Source organism: Sphaeramia orbicularis, chromosome 11 (assembly GCF_902148855.1).
Source record: "Sphaeramia orbicularis chromosome 11, fSphaOr1.1, whole genome shotgun sequence".
Lineage (NCBI taxonomy): Eukaryota > Metazoa > Chordata > Actinopteri > Kurtiformes > Apogonidae > Sphaeramia > Sphaeramia orbicularis.
The window spans coordinates 55,422,588-55,438,183 of NC_043967.1; the positions used below are offsets into that span (position 1 = coordinate 55,422,588).

Consider the following 15,596-nt stretch of genomic DNA (forward strand, 5'->3'; position numbering starts at 1 on the left):
CACTGAAATTAAGTATCGGAATTTTTGGGAGTCACATGACCAACCTAACCTAACTTTACCGGCTGGCTGTCGGTTCGACTTGAGATACAATCATTGCTTATCCTTGGTGTTGCAGATGTGTGATCTGAAGTTTTTGCTTCTGAATTTTTTTTATTCTAAATTTATGAACATAGTAAAATTGAGAGACAAAAAATTCAGATATTTAATTTCAGTGCAAAAAAAGTTCAGTGCTATAAATTCAATGTCCTTTATAATTGAAAATCTGATGAGACAGATGGACTTCCATAGAAGCAGGGGGTGGATTTTCACTTCACTTGTGGTTCCTTATGCTTGTAAAGTGTCTGTGTTGTGTTCTAGGCTGAAGAATGTGGAACGTAAACAGACGACAGTGGCTGAAAATCAGTGAGGAATCAAATAATAGTTTTTAAAGCAGACAGAGCCAACTCTGTTTTTTTCAGGCTCTACATTCAGCCCAATTTGATCTCAACTGGGTCAGAACCAGTAAAATAATAACATAATTACCTAGAAATAATGTTTATAGTAAATAACATTAAATACTGAAAATATCTACTTTTATGAACTATCCAAACAAAAAATATATGAATAACCTGGAAAAAAGTGACATTTCTCAATGAAAGTTAGAGCAATTTGAACACTATTCTGCCTCCGTTTATCATTCACATGTGAATTACAGATCAGATCTGCAAAGACACAAAACATTTAATAACAGGAGGAATACTGACAAAACAGCTCTTAATTCTCTTCAGATTTTTCAAGTTTTTCGTACTTGTTTTTTTTGCACAAAAAAGAGGAAAATTTTGGAGTCATTTGTCATTTATTATGTTATTATTTTACATTAGATCCTATTGGTCTGAATGTGGAACCTGAACTAAAATGATTTAAACGTCTTTTATTGTAAATATCTGAACTTTGTAGATTCCTCCCATGGTCCAGACCGGACCCTTTGGTGGGCTGGTTTTGGTCCAGGGGCCGCATGTTTGACCCCGTCAGCTCATCCATGGTTCTAGTTTCTGTCTGTGAGTTGTTGGGGCTGAGGGTTGGAGAATCAGTCTGTGACCAAAGGGTTGCTGGTCCAATTCCCTGGACCACCAGAGAAATTGTTGGTTGATGTTCCCTTGAGCAAAGTACGTGACCTCTCATTGACCCTGTAGTCCTATAGTTCCATAGTTTGACTTGTTCAGCTGTTCAGATTTAACCACTAGAACTACAAATATGGAGTTTTTACCATAAGCTGCTGTTCGTCCAAATGTTCTCAGTTGGTTTATTTCCGTTGTTCTGTTGAACCTGCTGGTGTTTGGTCCAGTTTGTCAGCTGAGGTCATGTGATCATTAGGAGGACAGTTACTGTAGAGCTGAGTTCTGAGAAATGAAAGTTCATTAAAGTTATTATTCATGAGTTAAAGGAGGACAGACTTCTGTCACTTGGTGTTTGGAACATCCCACTCATCCTAGAAGTGTTCTGTTGAGTTTGAATTTGATAATGTGGAGTTTTTAATGAGTTTAGCATCTGTGCTAATGCTAACATGCTACGTTAGCCTTTCTGCTATCCTGTGGTTAATGCCTTATTGTGTGTGTGCTAACGCTAACATGCTACGTTAGCCTTTCTGCTATCCTGTGGTTAATGCCTTATTGTGTGTGTGCTAACTCTAACATGCTAAGTTAGCCTGTCTGCTATCCTGTGGTTAATGCCTTATTGTGTGTGTTCTCAGAGCAGAGCTTGGCAGACACACAGTGTTCACAGATAAACACTGTTTTCTGATTGGACCACAGTCCTCCAATAGTTCAACTCCATTGGTCCATTGTCTGTCTGCGTACCAGTCCAGTCCAATGACAGAATGAATGAACTGGTAAAGTTAGCACCACTCATGGAAGTAGCCTATCCAAGCTAACACTAACCTTTAGCCCTAAATGTCAGTTTTCACAGTAATAAAGTCAGTCCTTTCAGTGGCCACGCCCACTACTGAGAAGTAGAACACACACAACAGTACACACAGTAGTGACACAACGAGTGGGTGGGGCTTATTTATATATTCACTATGCTAACTGCCATTTGTCCCATAGAAGAACATGACAGCGCAGGTTCGTTTGGTGTGATTGTTTCCATGTGATGACCAGAGCAGCGACAGCGTCTCTAACTGGTTCCGTCTCCACATTTGTTCAGATCAGCTCCAGACTTCAGTCCAACATTTGTCCAGGATTTCTCCATAAATTGTTTGTCGTCATCAGCGGTTGTAGTCCAGACTGAAAATCTGTCCAAACTTGGAGCCCATTACCTCAAATGTTCAGCTGTTGGTTGAACGGGACGGAGCAGCACAGCCAATAACCTGGAGGGGGCGGGGCCTGAAGTGGCTCCAGTGCATTTAAAGGGCCAGCGCTCCAAACCACCTTTCTGGTGTCATTAGTCAGAAATAGGATTGAAGATGGACCTGTGGAGTTGGATGAATGAAGAGTTCAGAGCCAAGCAGAGCATTTACAGTTTATGGAGACACAGAGAAATCAACAAAATGAGCTAAATAATTAACAAAATGAACCAAATAATTAACAAAATGAACCAAATAATTAACAAAATGAGCTAAATAATTAACAAAATGAACCAAATAATTAACAAAATGAACCAAATAATTAACAAAATGAACCAAATAATTAACAAAATGAACCAAATTAACAAAATGAGCCAAATAATTAACAAAATGAACCAAATAATTAACAAAATGAACCAAATAATTAACAAAATGAGCTAAATCATCAACAAATGATGGCAGACAGGGGTCTTAGACTCCACTGACCTGGGGGCCAGTGGGGGTCCAGTCTGGGTCGGGCTGGGCCACGTTAACTCTTCCATACTAAAAGGCTTTCTTTGCTTCACTGTCAGATAGTCCCCTGCTCTTCTTGATGAACTCTCCTTCTTTGAACGTCCTTCTGGTCCTTCCAATCATCTCACTCACCTCGTAGCTGCTTCATTCTCTTATGCCGTGTTTCCACTACATGGAACCGGCTCGGCTCGGTTCAGCTCGGCTCCACTCTGGTACCAGGTCCTATTCCAGACCGCTTCCATTACAGGATACTACCCACTTTACAGTACCTGGTCGTCATAGCGATGCAGTACGTTACTTCCGTGTCGTCTGCTCAGAGTTGCTGATAAACTCACTCGTTCGTTGTCTGGTTAAACTCCTGCTGAATGTTTCCGTCTGAACCTCCTGGACAAACCCTGGTGTACTTTTACAGTTTACTGTCATCATGTGGATTCACCTACCGACAGATTTACTGTCAGCTTCTGCATCTGTTTTTTGTAAAAGGGCGGGGCCAGAGACACCTCTGACCAATCAGAGGTCTGCAGTGTTTACACAGTGTCACCTTTTAGTATCTGGTCCTCAGTCCTGGAACCTCAGTGGAGGTGAGACCAAAAAACTAGTACCAGGTCCCAGATTCCAGGTCCTTTATGGTAATGGAAACGCAAAAAGGCCGAGTCGAGCCGAGCTGATAGCACGTAGTGGAAACACGGCATTTGTTTCCTTACTTGAATAAATCTCGTTTCCTCAGTAGACCTTGTTTCAGATGGTCGACCTGGTCCTTTCATCTCTGGTATTTTGTAAACTCCTCAGCCTGTCTAGTTGGGTCATGACATCAGACCTCGTATTCCTTATGAGACTCGTAACGGTGTTCCTGTGCTCCACAAACAAATATTCCATCTCCCACGTTTCCTGAAGTTGCCTTTTGCTCGTTGCCAGTCTTTGTCTCCAGGACACGTTTTGACAGTTGTGACTGAACTGGGTGATGGCAGATATTTTCCGTCCACTCGGTGTCACTGCAGAATGTCTTTGAACTAACAGACTAATGTTCATACGTCCACAGGTACTTCATGGTAGTGAAGTCCCAATCTGGATTTTTTTTGCTTCTGAACCGATCCGATATTTTTTGGGATTAGTTTTGCCGATGCCAGTCCAATACCAATCAAATATGGACTTTTTACAATGAAATTTGGATTTAAATTTGGAGTCATTATTTCTAGGTTTTTATTCTGTTGTGGTTTTTTATTTTATTTTATTCTGTTATTCATAAACCTTCTTCTTCTGTTTTGTTGTTTTGTTTTGTTTTTTTTTGTTTCTGAATCTGCAGAAGATCAAAGCTCAGAGGAACAGGACGGAGCCCAGCGACCCAGACCCAGACCACGGTTGGTTCAGATCAGAGGGGATTCTGGGAAAACGGTGGCAAACAGTGGAAATAGCGACGGTTCAGGTTTTCAGTGTTTTTTGTTTTTTTTTCAGCTCCAGTGGATGACGTGGACGTGGACAGTACCAACGGCTGTCCTGCCAAACTGAGCCGGGCCTCGTCCCTTCACCCGGGCTCCGGTGCCGGTCCGTTCTGGTCCTGCTGGTCCTCAGATGAACCCGGGTCAGCTTCGACACCGACACAGTTCTGACGTTTCCTCTGTTTCTGCTTTCAGAGTTTAGCAAAGGAAGTTTCCGGATCAGCGCCTCTGGACCCAACACCAGCCGCATAGGAGCCTTCAGGTCAGACCAAAGAGGAGTTTAAGAGGAGATAAGAGGAGATGAGATGAGATAAGATAAGATAAGATAAGAGGAGATAAGATAAGATAAGATAAGGTAAAGTTTCTTTGTGATCCTTCATCTCCATCTGTTTGATCATATTGATCTGAATCTGATCAGGTTTGTGTTGTGGTTTAATGGGATGTTTCCTCCAGGAAACGTTGGTGTCGTCTTCCTTTTGTTTGTTTGTTTGTTTGTTTGTTTGTGTGTTTGTTTGTGTGTTTTCCGTCTCAGGCCCGTTAAAGCCTCGTGGATGAACCGGTCGGAGGATGACGACTCGGAGGACTCCGAGCAGGATGTGGGCGTGGCCTCCGGCAGGTGCAGCTGGCGTCCGTTGGGCGTGCGTTCAGGAAACAGTCGAGACAAACTGAGCGCAGGAGCACGACTGGCAGACATAGACCCCATGGCCGTCGACCAATCAGTGAGTCCGGCTGCTCTAAGCTCCGCCTTCACATCAGGAGGAAAACCCTCCTACAACCACCACCATCTAACCCCATCTACCATCCTGCTCCTCCTCTTCCTCCTCCTCCTTCCTCCTCCTCCTCTTCCTCCTCTTCCTCCTCCTCCTCTCCTCCTCTCCTCTTCCTCCTCCTCCTCTCCTCCTCCTCCTCCTCCTCCCCTTCCTCCCCTTCCTCCTCCTCCTTCCTCCTCCTCCTCCTCCTCTTCCTCTTCCTCCTCCTCCCCTTCCTCCTCCTCCTCCTCCTCCTCTTCCTCTTCCTCCTCCTCCCCTTCCTCCCCTTCCTCCTCCTCCTCCTCCTCCTCCTCAGGTGGGCTTTAACAGTATTGGTGGTCTGTCAGGTCACATCTCTGCGTTAAAGGAGATGGTCGTCTTTCCTCTTCTTTATCCTGAGGTCTTTGACAACTTTAAGATTCAACCTCCCAGGTGACACACATGCACACACGCACACGCACGCACACACACACACACACAGACACACACATACACAGCTGTGGAGTTTACCATCTGTTTGATGAACTGCGGCATGTGCTTCATATTTGTTCATGTTTTTTGTGAAAGGATCGTTTGTAAATGTAAACGTTGTCGTGTAACTTCCCCTTTTTCCAGTAAAATAAGTAAAACATTTGTTCTGAATGTTGAACCTGAACTAAAACGACTTTAACATCGTTGATTCTTCATATCTTTAGTGTCATTTTTGCATTTCATAAATTCCTCTCGTGGGTCAGATTGGACCTGTTCATCTCCATCATATGGAACTTATAAACTGTGGACGTTCATTTGAACCTAAACAGTCTGTCTACCCAACACCGTCCAGCTGTAGTGTTCTAACAGATGACAGGCTGATGTGTGGACGTGTCCTCTGTGTGCAGAGGTTGTCTGTTTTACGGTCCTCCGGGGACGGGCAAAACGCTGGTGGCCAGGGCGCTGTCCAACGAGTGTAGCCACGGCAACAGGAAGGTGTCCTTCTTCATGAGGAAAGGAGCCGACTGCCTCAGCAAATGGGTGGGAGAGTCCGAACGACAGCTGAGACTGCTGTTTGAACAGGTAACACACACACACACACACACACACAGACTGGACCCAAAACACACACACACACACACACACACACACACATATATATATATATATATATATATATATATATATATATATATGTATACAAGGGCCGTTCAATAAGTTCATGGACAGAACCCAGAACAGAACAACACAGACTGATAATTTATATTTTATTTTTCAACATAATCTCCATTTACACAATGCACTTGGTCCATCGATGTTCAAACATCACTATCCCATCACAAAAGAATGTAACATCCTGTATTAGAACAACCAGTATTTCTGGGTGAGGCCATGAACTTATTGAACAGCCCTCGTATATATATAGTCAATACAATTTCCTCCACTTTTGAAAAACCTGTCGTAACATGAAGCAGAAGCCGTGTATGAATTTGTTATTTTTATTAAAACAACGTGGATGCGTTCACTGTGGATCTTGGTAACCTCGGCTGTGTGGGCGTCGTCCTCAGGCCTACCAGATGCGTCCCTCCATCATCTTCTTCGATGAGATCGACGGGCTGGCGCCGGTCCGCTCCAGCCGCCAGGACCAGATCCACAGGTGGGAGTTGAGTCCGCAGGCTCTCATTCAGCCTCAGTTCAGAGCGGACGTTGACTCGTGTCGCGTCGTCTTGTGTTCGCAGCTCCATCGTGTCGACGCTCCTCGCCCTCATGGACGGGTTGGACAGCCGAGGTGAGGTGGTGGTGATCGGAGCCACCAACCGCCTGGACTCCATCGACCCGGCTCTGCGACGACCGGGACGCTTCGACAGGGAGTTCCTGTTCGGGCTGCCGGACCGAGAGGTGACGATTAGCATCCATCCAACTGAAACTGGACAGAAACTGTAGATGTTTACTTCATGTTTTTCTCCTTTGTCATTTCAGTTTTTTTTTATTAATTAAACAGTTACATCATTTGTTCTAAACACAAATCTCAGGTTTTCGTAGACGTTTCCTCTGCGTCGTCCTTGTTTATGAATTTCCTGTAACTCCTGAGTGTTTTAGCGTCTTTCTGTGTGACAGTTTGTTTCTTTACGTGTTTCAGTCTCGTAAAGAGATCCTGAAAATCCACACCCGACAGTGGAAACCTGCTCCGTCCGACGATTTCCTGGACGAACTGGCCGAGAAATGTGTCGGTAAGAAAAGTTTAATCAGACCAGAGACGAGTTTGATCTGAATCTTTAAAACATAGCTGTCAAACAGGTTTTTGTTCATTTTGTGGATTTTTTGTTTTAATTTTTAAAATTTTGTGGATTATTTTGTTCATTTTGTGGATTTGGATTTTTTTTTATTTTGTTGATTATTTTGTTCATTTTGTTGTTGAAATATTCTAAATGTTCCTTTCCTTCTACTGGTCCATGTGTTGATGGTTTAGAGCACAGGTGTTTAACATGCGGCACATCCAGTCCAGTTAGATTTCTCGTGGGTCAGAACCAGTAAATATCAGAATAACCTACAGTATAAATAATGACAACCCCAAATTCTCTCAGCCTTAGTGTCCACTGTCGTTAAATCGTTCACACACTTTTTGGAGGAAAGTCTTTGGTGATTTTCAAAAAGTTCTGCTCAGTAGAGCATTGGTTGGTAGTCCCGTCATGGCCCCGCCCCCTCTGTTTCCTAGGTTACTGTGGCGCTGACATCAGAGCGGTGTGCACTGAGGCGGCGTTGTGCGCCCTGCGCCGCCGTTACCCTCAGATCTACGGAACGCCTCAGAAGCTCCTGCTGGACGTCTCCTCCATCTCCGTCAGCGGCTGCGACTTCGTGGCGGCCATGAGGAGGACGTGTCCGTCCGCCCGCCGCTCCACCGCCTCGCCCGCCGCTCCGCTGTCCGCCGTGGTCCAACCGCTGCTGTCCGCCGCCCTGGGTGACGTCATAGAGAGGCTGCAGAGGCTGTTCCCTCACACTGAGCAAGGCATGAAGAGGAAGAGGGAACCAGGTGAGACACGACCTGTACACCTGGACATGTTCACCTGGACATGTTCACCTGGACATGAACACCTGGACATGTTCATCTGGACATGTTCATCTGGACATGTTCACCTGGACATGTTCACCTGGACATGAACACCTGGACATGAACACCTGGACATGTTCACCTGGACATGAACACCTGGACATGTTCACCTGGACATGTTCACCTGGACATGAACACCTGGACATGTTCACCTGGACATGTTCACCTGGACATGAACACCTGGACATGTACACCTGGACATGTTCACCTGGACATGAACACCTGGACATGTTCACCTGGACATGTTCACCTGGACATGAACATCTGGACATGAACACCTGGACATGAACACCTGGACATGTTCACCTGGACATGTTCACCAGGACATGAACACCTGGACATGAACATCTGGACATGAACACCTGGACATGAACACCTGGACATGAACATCTGGACATGTTCACCTGGACATGAACACCTGGACATGTTCACCTGGACATGTTCATCTGGACATGAACACCTGGACAGGTTCACCTGGACATGTTCACCTGGACATGTTCACCTGGACATGAACACCTGGACATGTTCACCTGGACATGTTCACCTGGACATGTTCACCTGGACATGAACACCTGGACATGAACACCTGGACATGAACACCTGGACATGTTCACCTGGACATGTTCACCTGGACATGAACACCTGGACATGTTCACCTGGACATGTTCACCTGGACATGTTCACCTGGACATGAACACCTGGACATGTTCACCTGGACATGAACACCTGGACATGAACACCTGGACATGTTCACCTGGACATGAACACCTGGACATGTTCACCTGGACATGAACACCTGGACATGTTCACCTGGACATGAACACCTGGACATGAACACCTGGACATGTTCACCTGGACATGAACACCTGGACATGAACACCTGGACATGAACACCTGGACATGTTCACCTGGACATGAACACCTGGACATGAACACCTGGACATGAACACCTGGACATGTTCATCTGGACATGTTCATCTGGACATGTTCACCTGGACATGTTCACCTGGACATGAACACCTGGACATGAACACCTGGACATGTTCACCTGGACATGAACACCTGGACATGTTCACCTGGACATGAACACCTGGACATGTTCACCTGGACATGTTCACCTGGACATGAACACCTGGACATGTTCACCTGGACATGTTCACCTGGACATGAACACCTGGACATGTACACCTGGACATGTTCACCTGGACATGAACACCTGGACATGTTCACCTGGACATGTTCACCTGGACATGAACATCTGGACATGAACACCTGGACATGAACACCTGGACATGTTCACCTGGACATGAACACCTGGACATGTTCACCTGGACATGTTCACCTGGACATGAACATCTGGACATGAACACCTGGACATGAACACCTGGACATGTTCACCTGGACATGTTCACCTGGACATGAACACCTGGACATGAACATCTGGACATGAACACCTGGACATGAACACCTGGACATGAACATCTGGACATGTTCACCTGGACATGAACACCTGGACATGTTCACCTGGACATGTTCATCTGGACATGAACACCTGGACATGCTCACCTGGACATGTTCACTTGGACATGAACACCTGGACAGGTTCACCTGGACAGGTTCACCTGGACATGTTCACCTGGACATGAACACCTGGACATGTTCACCTGGACATGTTCACCTGAACAGGTTCACCTGGACATGAACACCTGGACATGTTCACCTGGACATGTTCACCTGGACATGTTCACCTGGACATGAACACCTGGACATGTTCACCTGGACATGTTCACCTGGACATGAACACCTGGACATGAACACCTGGACATGTTCACCTGGACATGTTCACCTGGACATGTTCACCTGGACATGTTCACCTGGACATGAACACCTGGACATGTTCACCTGGACATGAACACCTGGACATGAACACCTGGACATGAACACCTGGACATGTTCACCTGGACATGAACACCTGGACATGAACACCTGGACATGTTCACCTGGACATGTTCACCTGGACATGAACACCTGGACATGTTCACCTGGACATGTTCACCTGGACATGTTCACCTGGACATGAACACCTGGACATGAACACCTGGACATGTTCACCTGGACATGAACACCTGGACATGTTCACCTGGACAGGTTCAGTGGGTTCTGTAACACACTGTAACACACACACACACACACACACACACACACACACACACACACACACACACACCTGAAATAAATAAATCACTGAGCTGTCATACATTCACATCATTATCCTCAGATCATAACTGTTTAACTCAGACACAAACAGACAAAAGTATGTGGACCAAACCCAAACCCACCCTAAAATCTCTCAAAAAACATTTAAAATCACCCAAAAACCTTCCAAAAACAACCCCAAAAACACCCCATCTAAAAATCACACACAAACCATCTAAAAATCTTTCAAAAATCATACAAACCTCACCCAAAAATCACCTTAAAAACATCCAAAAGCCACTTCTTTCTGTTTGTGTTTATGGAAGGCCTTCTGCTGACGTCTGCCAGAGGACAGACACTCATCAGCACATTTGGACTGAATGAAACCAACATGACACACTTGTGTCTGAACACATTTATATAAATCTGGGACAGTTTAGCTCAGATGGACGATGGAAAACAGACTAATGACGATAAATGAACTTTGAACTTTGAATCAGGAATGACCGCCGGTATCCTTGACGACGGTCTGATGTGCGACGCAGACGAAGGCCACGCCCCCAGCATCTCCGCCCCCTCCAAGACCAAGAAGTTCCTGCACTTTGGCCGGTGAGTCCGACACAGACTGAAAATGGAAGGGATGGGACTGAAGACACAGTCCACACGTTAAAGCACAGGGGTCAAACATGCGGCCCGGGGCCAAAACTGACCCACCAAAGGGTCCAGTCTGGCCCCTGGTGAGATGACTTAGTAAAAGTACAGAAGATATGAACAGTCAAGGGCGCCGAACTCCAAAATAACAGCATAATAACCTCAAAATAATGACTCCAAATGTTCCTGTTGGTTTAATGTGAAAAAACATAATGTGACCCCATGCCTCTAAATAATGGACACCAATGTTTTCTCTTTGATTTATTGCAAACAACATTAAATTGTGATATCCTTTAATAATAAAACGTCAATAATCTGAACAAATATGAACAACCTGAAATGTCTGAAGAAAACTCCGTGTAATTTGAACAATATTCTGCCTGTTTCGTGTCTTGGTAGATCTGATCTGTAAGGCACATGTAGAAATATTGATCAAATTTTTCTTCTTATTTCTTCTTATTTTTCTTCAGAAATTTCAGTTTTTTTCAGCTTGTTCACATCTTTTTTGTTTGGATAGTTTGTCAAATGTAAATGATTTCATAATTTAATGTTATTTAATGTTTGTGTGTGTGATCCTCCAGAACAGGATGTGACAGCTGCAGACATGATGTGTCCCAATATTTATGTCCATAGAGTTCACAAACATCCTTCACTGAGTCATTTCTGTTTACTTTCAGATCAGTTTCATCTCCATTAGATCAGTCTGAATATTATCGTCCAGTCATTTCATTTTTCTTCAGTAGATCAGTAATTAATCAGTGTTTTAATTATAGTTTATGGGTTTATTTCAGTTATTTTAAAGAACAAACACCATATTTGTTCATTTTCTGTCACCGTTTGTTGTGTTAAAGTGAATCTCTTTGGGTTTTGGGCTAAATGATGCTTCACAGATACAATAATTCATATTTGTAGAATAAAGAGTAATTAAAATAACTACAACAGGACAGAATAGAATAAAATCTACCATTAAACTATAAATAAATCTTGCTGTTTGTGTGTGTGATCCTCCTGAACAGGACATGTGACAGCTGCAGACATGATGTGTCCACAGATTTATGTCCATAGAGTTCACAAACATCCAGATTTATTTACAGTTTAATGGTAGATGTGTCTTCCTCAGTCAGATGTGATGAAAGTAGAAGGAAATGATTATTTACAGTCAGAACAGAAAAATATTACAGACATTTAGAGGATGAACATTTAAAATCAGAGTCATGGATTTTATTTTTACATATAAAAAATAGTCAGTTGTCATTATTTCTAGGTTCTTCTGTTCTTATTTGACTGGTCCGACCCACTGCAGATCAGATCAGGCTGAACGTGGAACCTGAAAGAACAGGAGTTTGAGAACCCTGCAGTAAAGAGTCCAACACAAAAACTGGAACTAAACCCTCAGATGTTTGGGTGGAAAGTCTTGGATCTTTAATCTGATCCTTGCAGATCTTCTCCTCCCTGTCGGACCTACATCACAGGTGTCAAACATGCGGCTCGGGGGCCAAATCTGGCCCACCAAAGGGTCCAGTCCGGCCCTGGGATGAATTTACAAAATGCAAAAATTACACAGAAGATACGAACACTCAAGGATGTTCAAATCATTTCAGGTTGGTTCAATGTAAAGTGGATCAGACCAGTCAAATACTGTCATAATAACCTGTAAATAATGAAAACTGTAAAATGTTCTCTTGGTTTTAGTGTAAAAAAAAAAGTAAAATTACACAAAAATGTTTACATTTACAGAGTAGCCTTTTATAAAAAAAAATGTGAATAAGCTGAACAAATTTGGACAACCTGAAATGTCTAAAGACAAGTGTGTGGAGTTTTAAAAATCTTCTGCCTGTTATTTACTGTTTGGTGTGTTTGCAGATCCACTGTGATCTGAAAGGTGTGACTCATGTAGAAATGATAAACTGAGGCAGAATATTCGTAACATTGCACTTATTTTACCAAAAAAATTTCAGGTTGTTCATATTTGTTCATCTTATGTTCGAGTATAATTCATAGATGTAAACATTTTCATTACGAAATTTGAATTTTTTCGCTCAGAAGTTCTTATTATCCTATTATTTACAGTATTTGAGTGGTGCGGCCCACTCTAGATCCCATCAGGCTGAATGTGGGACTGAACTGAACTGAGTTTGACAGACCTGCTGAAAGAGTCCAGCACACAAACTGGAACTGACCCTCAGATGTTTGGCTGGAAACTCTGGGCTCTTTCATCAGCTTCTTGCAGATCTTCTCCTCCTGTCGGACCTCTGGCGTCTCCTTTAACCTCCGTCTGTCCTGCAGGAGCGCGGTCAAACAGCCCACGTCCCACCGTCCCAGAATGCTCCTGGCCGGTCGTCCCGGTGCAGGACAGACGTCCCACCTGGCTCCGGCGGTGCTCCACGCTCTGGAGCGTTTCACCGTCCACAGTCTGGAGCTGGCCGTGCTGTTCGGAGGCAGCGGCGGTGCATCCCCAGAGGAGGCCTGCGCTCAGGTGAGTCCAGACCACACCCACATGAAGACAAACCACCAATGACAGGCCACCGTTTACAACCAGGGTTACAATAGTGTTGGATTTTTCATTCTAGTTCGGTTTTATTTAGTTTGGACTTTTTTTCTCTAATTCAGTTCGTTTTAATTCATTCTTACAGCAGGTTTGATAGTTTTTATTAGTTTTCGTTATTTTCTAAATGCTTAGTTTTAGTTTTTTTATATCTGAATGAATGAATGAATGAGTTTTAGTATTAATTTAAATTTTTTAGTAAAGTAAGTGCAGTTATGAATATTACGCCTTAGTTTATCATTTACACATGTGCATCACAACTTTCAGATCTACAAATACACAAAACATTAAATAACAGGGAGAATATTTTTAAAATTCCACATACTTCTCTTAAGAGATTTCAGGTTATTCACATTTTTTATAAAAGGCTAGTCTGTAAATGTAAACATTGTTTTGTAATTTTACTTTTTTTTACACTAAAACAAAGAGAAAAATTAACAGTTTTCATTATTTATAGGTAGTTATGACAGGATTGGACTGGTCTGAACCAAGGTTCTAATAGTTTTGGATTTTTCATTCTAGTTTAGTTTTATTTAGTTTGGACTTTTTTTTCTCTAATTCAGTTCATTTTAATTTGTTTTTAGAGCAGGTTTACTAGTTTTTTGGGTTTTTTTTATTAGTTTTCGTTATTTTCTAAATGCTGAGTTGTAGTTTAGTTGTAGTTTAGTTGTAGTTCAGTCGTCTCTTTTCTCTTCTTCTCTGTCGTCGTATTCAAATCAATCCCAGACAGGACTCTGCTGCTTTAGTCTGCATGTTTCCAGGTAGAGTGGGGACCAGAAGACGACTGGAAACCACAAATGACGGACCGTTAAATATCGTATGGTGCCAGCAGATAAAATTTCTTGAGGGAAATAAATCACTTTCGTATCAATCCGACATTGACAAAGACAAAAACAAAGGGAATTTTATCCATAACTTTTATAGTTTTTGTTCATTTTGTAAACACACAATACAGTTTGAATTAGTTAGCTTTTTTTTCTTTTAATTCTAGTTTTTATTTATTTCAGTTAACGAAAATGTTTTTCCAATTCTAGTTTTCGTCATTTCGTTAGTTTTCGTTAACGATAATAACCTTGGTCCAAAACCACACCTTCATGAAGACAAACGACCAATGACAGGCCACGGTTTAGAACCGAGGAGCTCAGACGGATGAGTGATAAACCTGGAAGGAAAGAAACAAAGACATAGACACAGAAAAACAGTAAAAGGATAAAGAATGGTTAAACAAATATTAGTTCAGTAAAAGTATGAAAGCTGATGTTAATGTGACTCTACGTCTGTAATCAGTCTGATAACTACAGGAGAGGACCAGGGCCACTGGACAAAGATAAATAATTAAAAAAAGGTCCAATATATATTTTTTGTTATCATTCATATCATTAAAATCTGACTTTTTTCTCAGAATGATGATAATAAATATATATTGGACCTTAATTTAAATGTATTTTCCAGTGGCCCTGATCCTCTCCTGTAGATAACACATGAAGATTAGTGAAGAAAATAAATTCCCAGACAACACAGTGTAAGAGCAGCTCTTTAAAAACATGTATGTGGGTTTTTTTTTATCATCATCATAGGAAGATATGATGGTATCACTGTGTCACTGCAGCCTGTCTGTTCTAGCAGAACAAATATGAAGACCATCAGTACCATTTATAACTGTGAAATAACAAATCAAAATTATACGCAAAGAAAAAATTATGACATTGTGAGATCCATTAAAACACAGGTGTCAAACATGCGGCCCGGGGGCCAAATCTGGCCCACCAAAGGTTCCAATCCGACCCGTAAAATGAATTCGTGAAATGCAAAAATTACACTGAAGGTATTAACAATCAATAGTGTAAAAATCCTTCATCCTGAGAACACACTGTGGCCTCATCAGTTTATTCTCCTTCAGTTTTATAGTGACCTCTGCAGGCCGTCAGCAGACACTGCACCAGTTTAAGAAACAAATACCAGTTCAATTAAACAAGAGCTAAAAACTATTATTAGGGCCACATAGGGAAACAAAAAGGCTCACTATGAGAATAAAGTCAGAATATTTCAAGAATAAAGTCATAGTTTAAAAAAAAGTCAGTATTTAACAAAAATAATGTTGTAGTTT

The 15,596-nt window shown here is 42.6% G+C and overlaps 1 protein-coding gene across 3 annotated transcripts in view; it reads left to right on the top strand.

The window, feature by feature from the left end:
* The window catches only part of LOC115428875 (ATPase family AAA domain-containing protein 2-like), a 28,380-nt gene that overhangs the window by 3,134 nt on the left and 9,650 nt on the right, over nucleotides 1-15,596 (top strand). Inside the window, exons 2-13 of one of the 3 annotated variants that reach the window (XM_030148104.1) lie at nucleotides 4,137-4,191; nucleotides 4,286-4,375; nucleotides 4,465-4,531; nucleotides 4,723-4,988; nucleotides 5,335-5,450; nucleotides 5,897-6,071; nucleotides 6,557-6,645; nucleotides 6,728-6,887; nucleotides 7,129-7,219; nucleotides 7,705-8,019; nucleotides 10,794-10,902; nucleotides 13,231-13,420. In XM_030148104.1, the coding sequence (XP_030003964.1) occupies nucleotides 4,821-4,988; nucleotides 5,335-5,450; nucleotides 5,897-6,071; nucleotides 6,557-6,645; nucleotides 6,728-6,887; nucleotides 7,129-7,219; nucleotides 7,705-8,019; nucleotides 10,794-10,902; nucleotides 13,231-13,420 (1,413 nt within the window). In that variant the 5' untranslated portion in view covers nucleotides 4,137-4,191; nucleotides 4,286-4,375; nucleotides 4,465-4,531; nucleotides 4,723-4,820. Of the gene's footprint in view, nucleotides 1-4,136; nucleotides 4,192-4,285; nucleotides 4,376-4,464; nucleotides 4,989-5,334; nucleotides 5,451-5,896; nucleotides 6,072-6,556; nucleotides 6,646-6,727; nucleotides 6,888-7,128; nucleotides 7,220-7,704; nucleotides 8,020-10,793; nucleotides 10,903-13,230; nucleotides 13,421-15,596 lie in introns of all 3 variants that reach the window. The other 2 variants (XM_030148102.1, XM_030148103.1) reach the window with 2 other exon arrangements.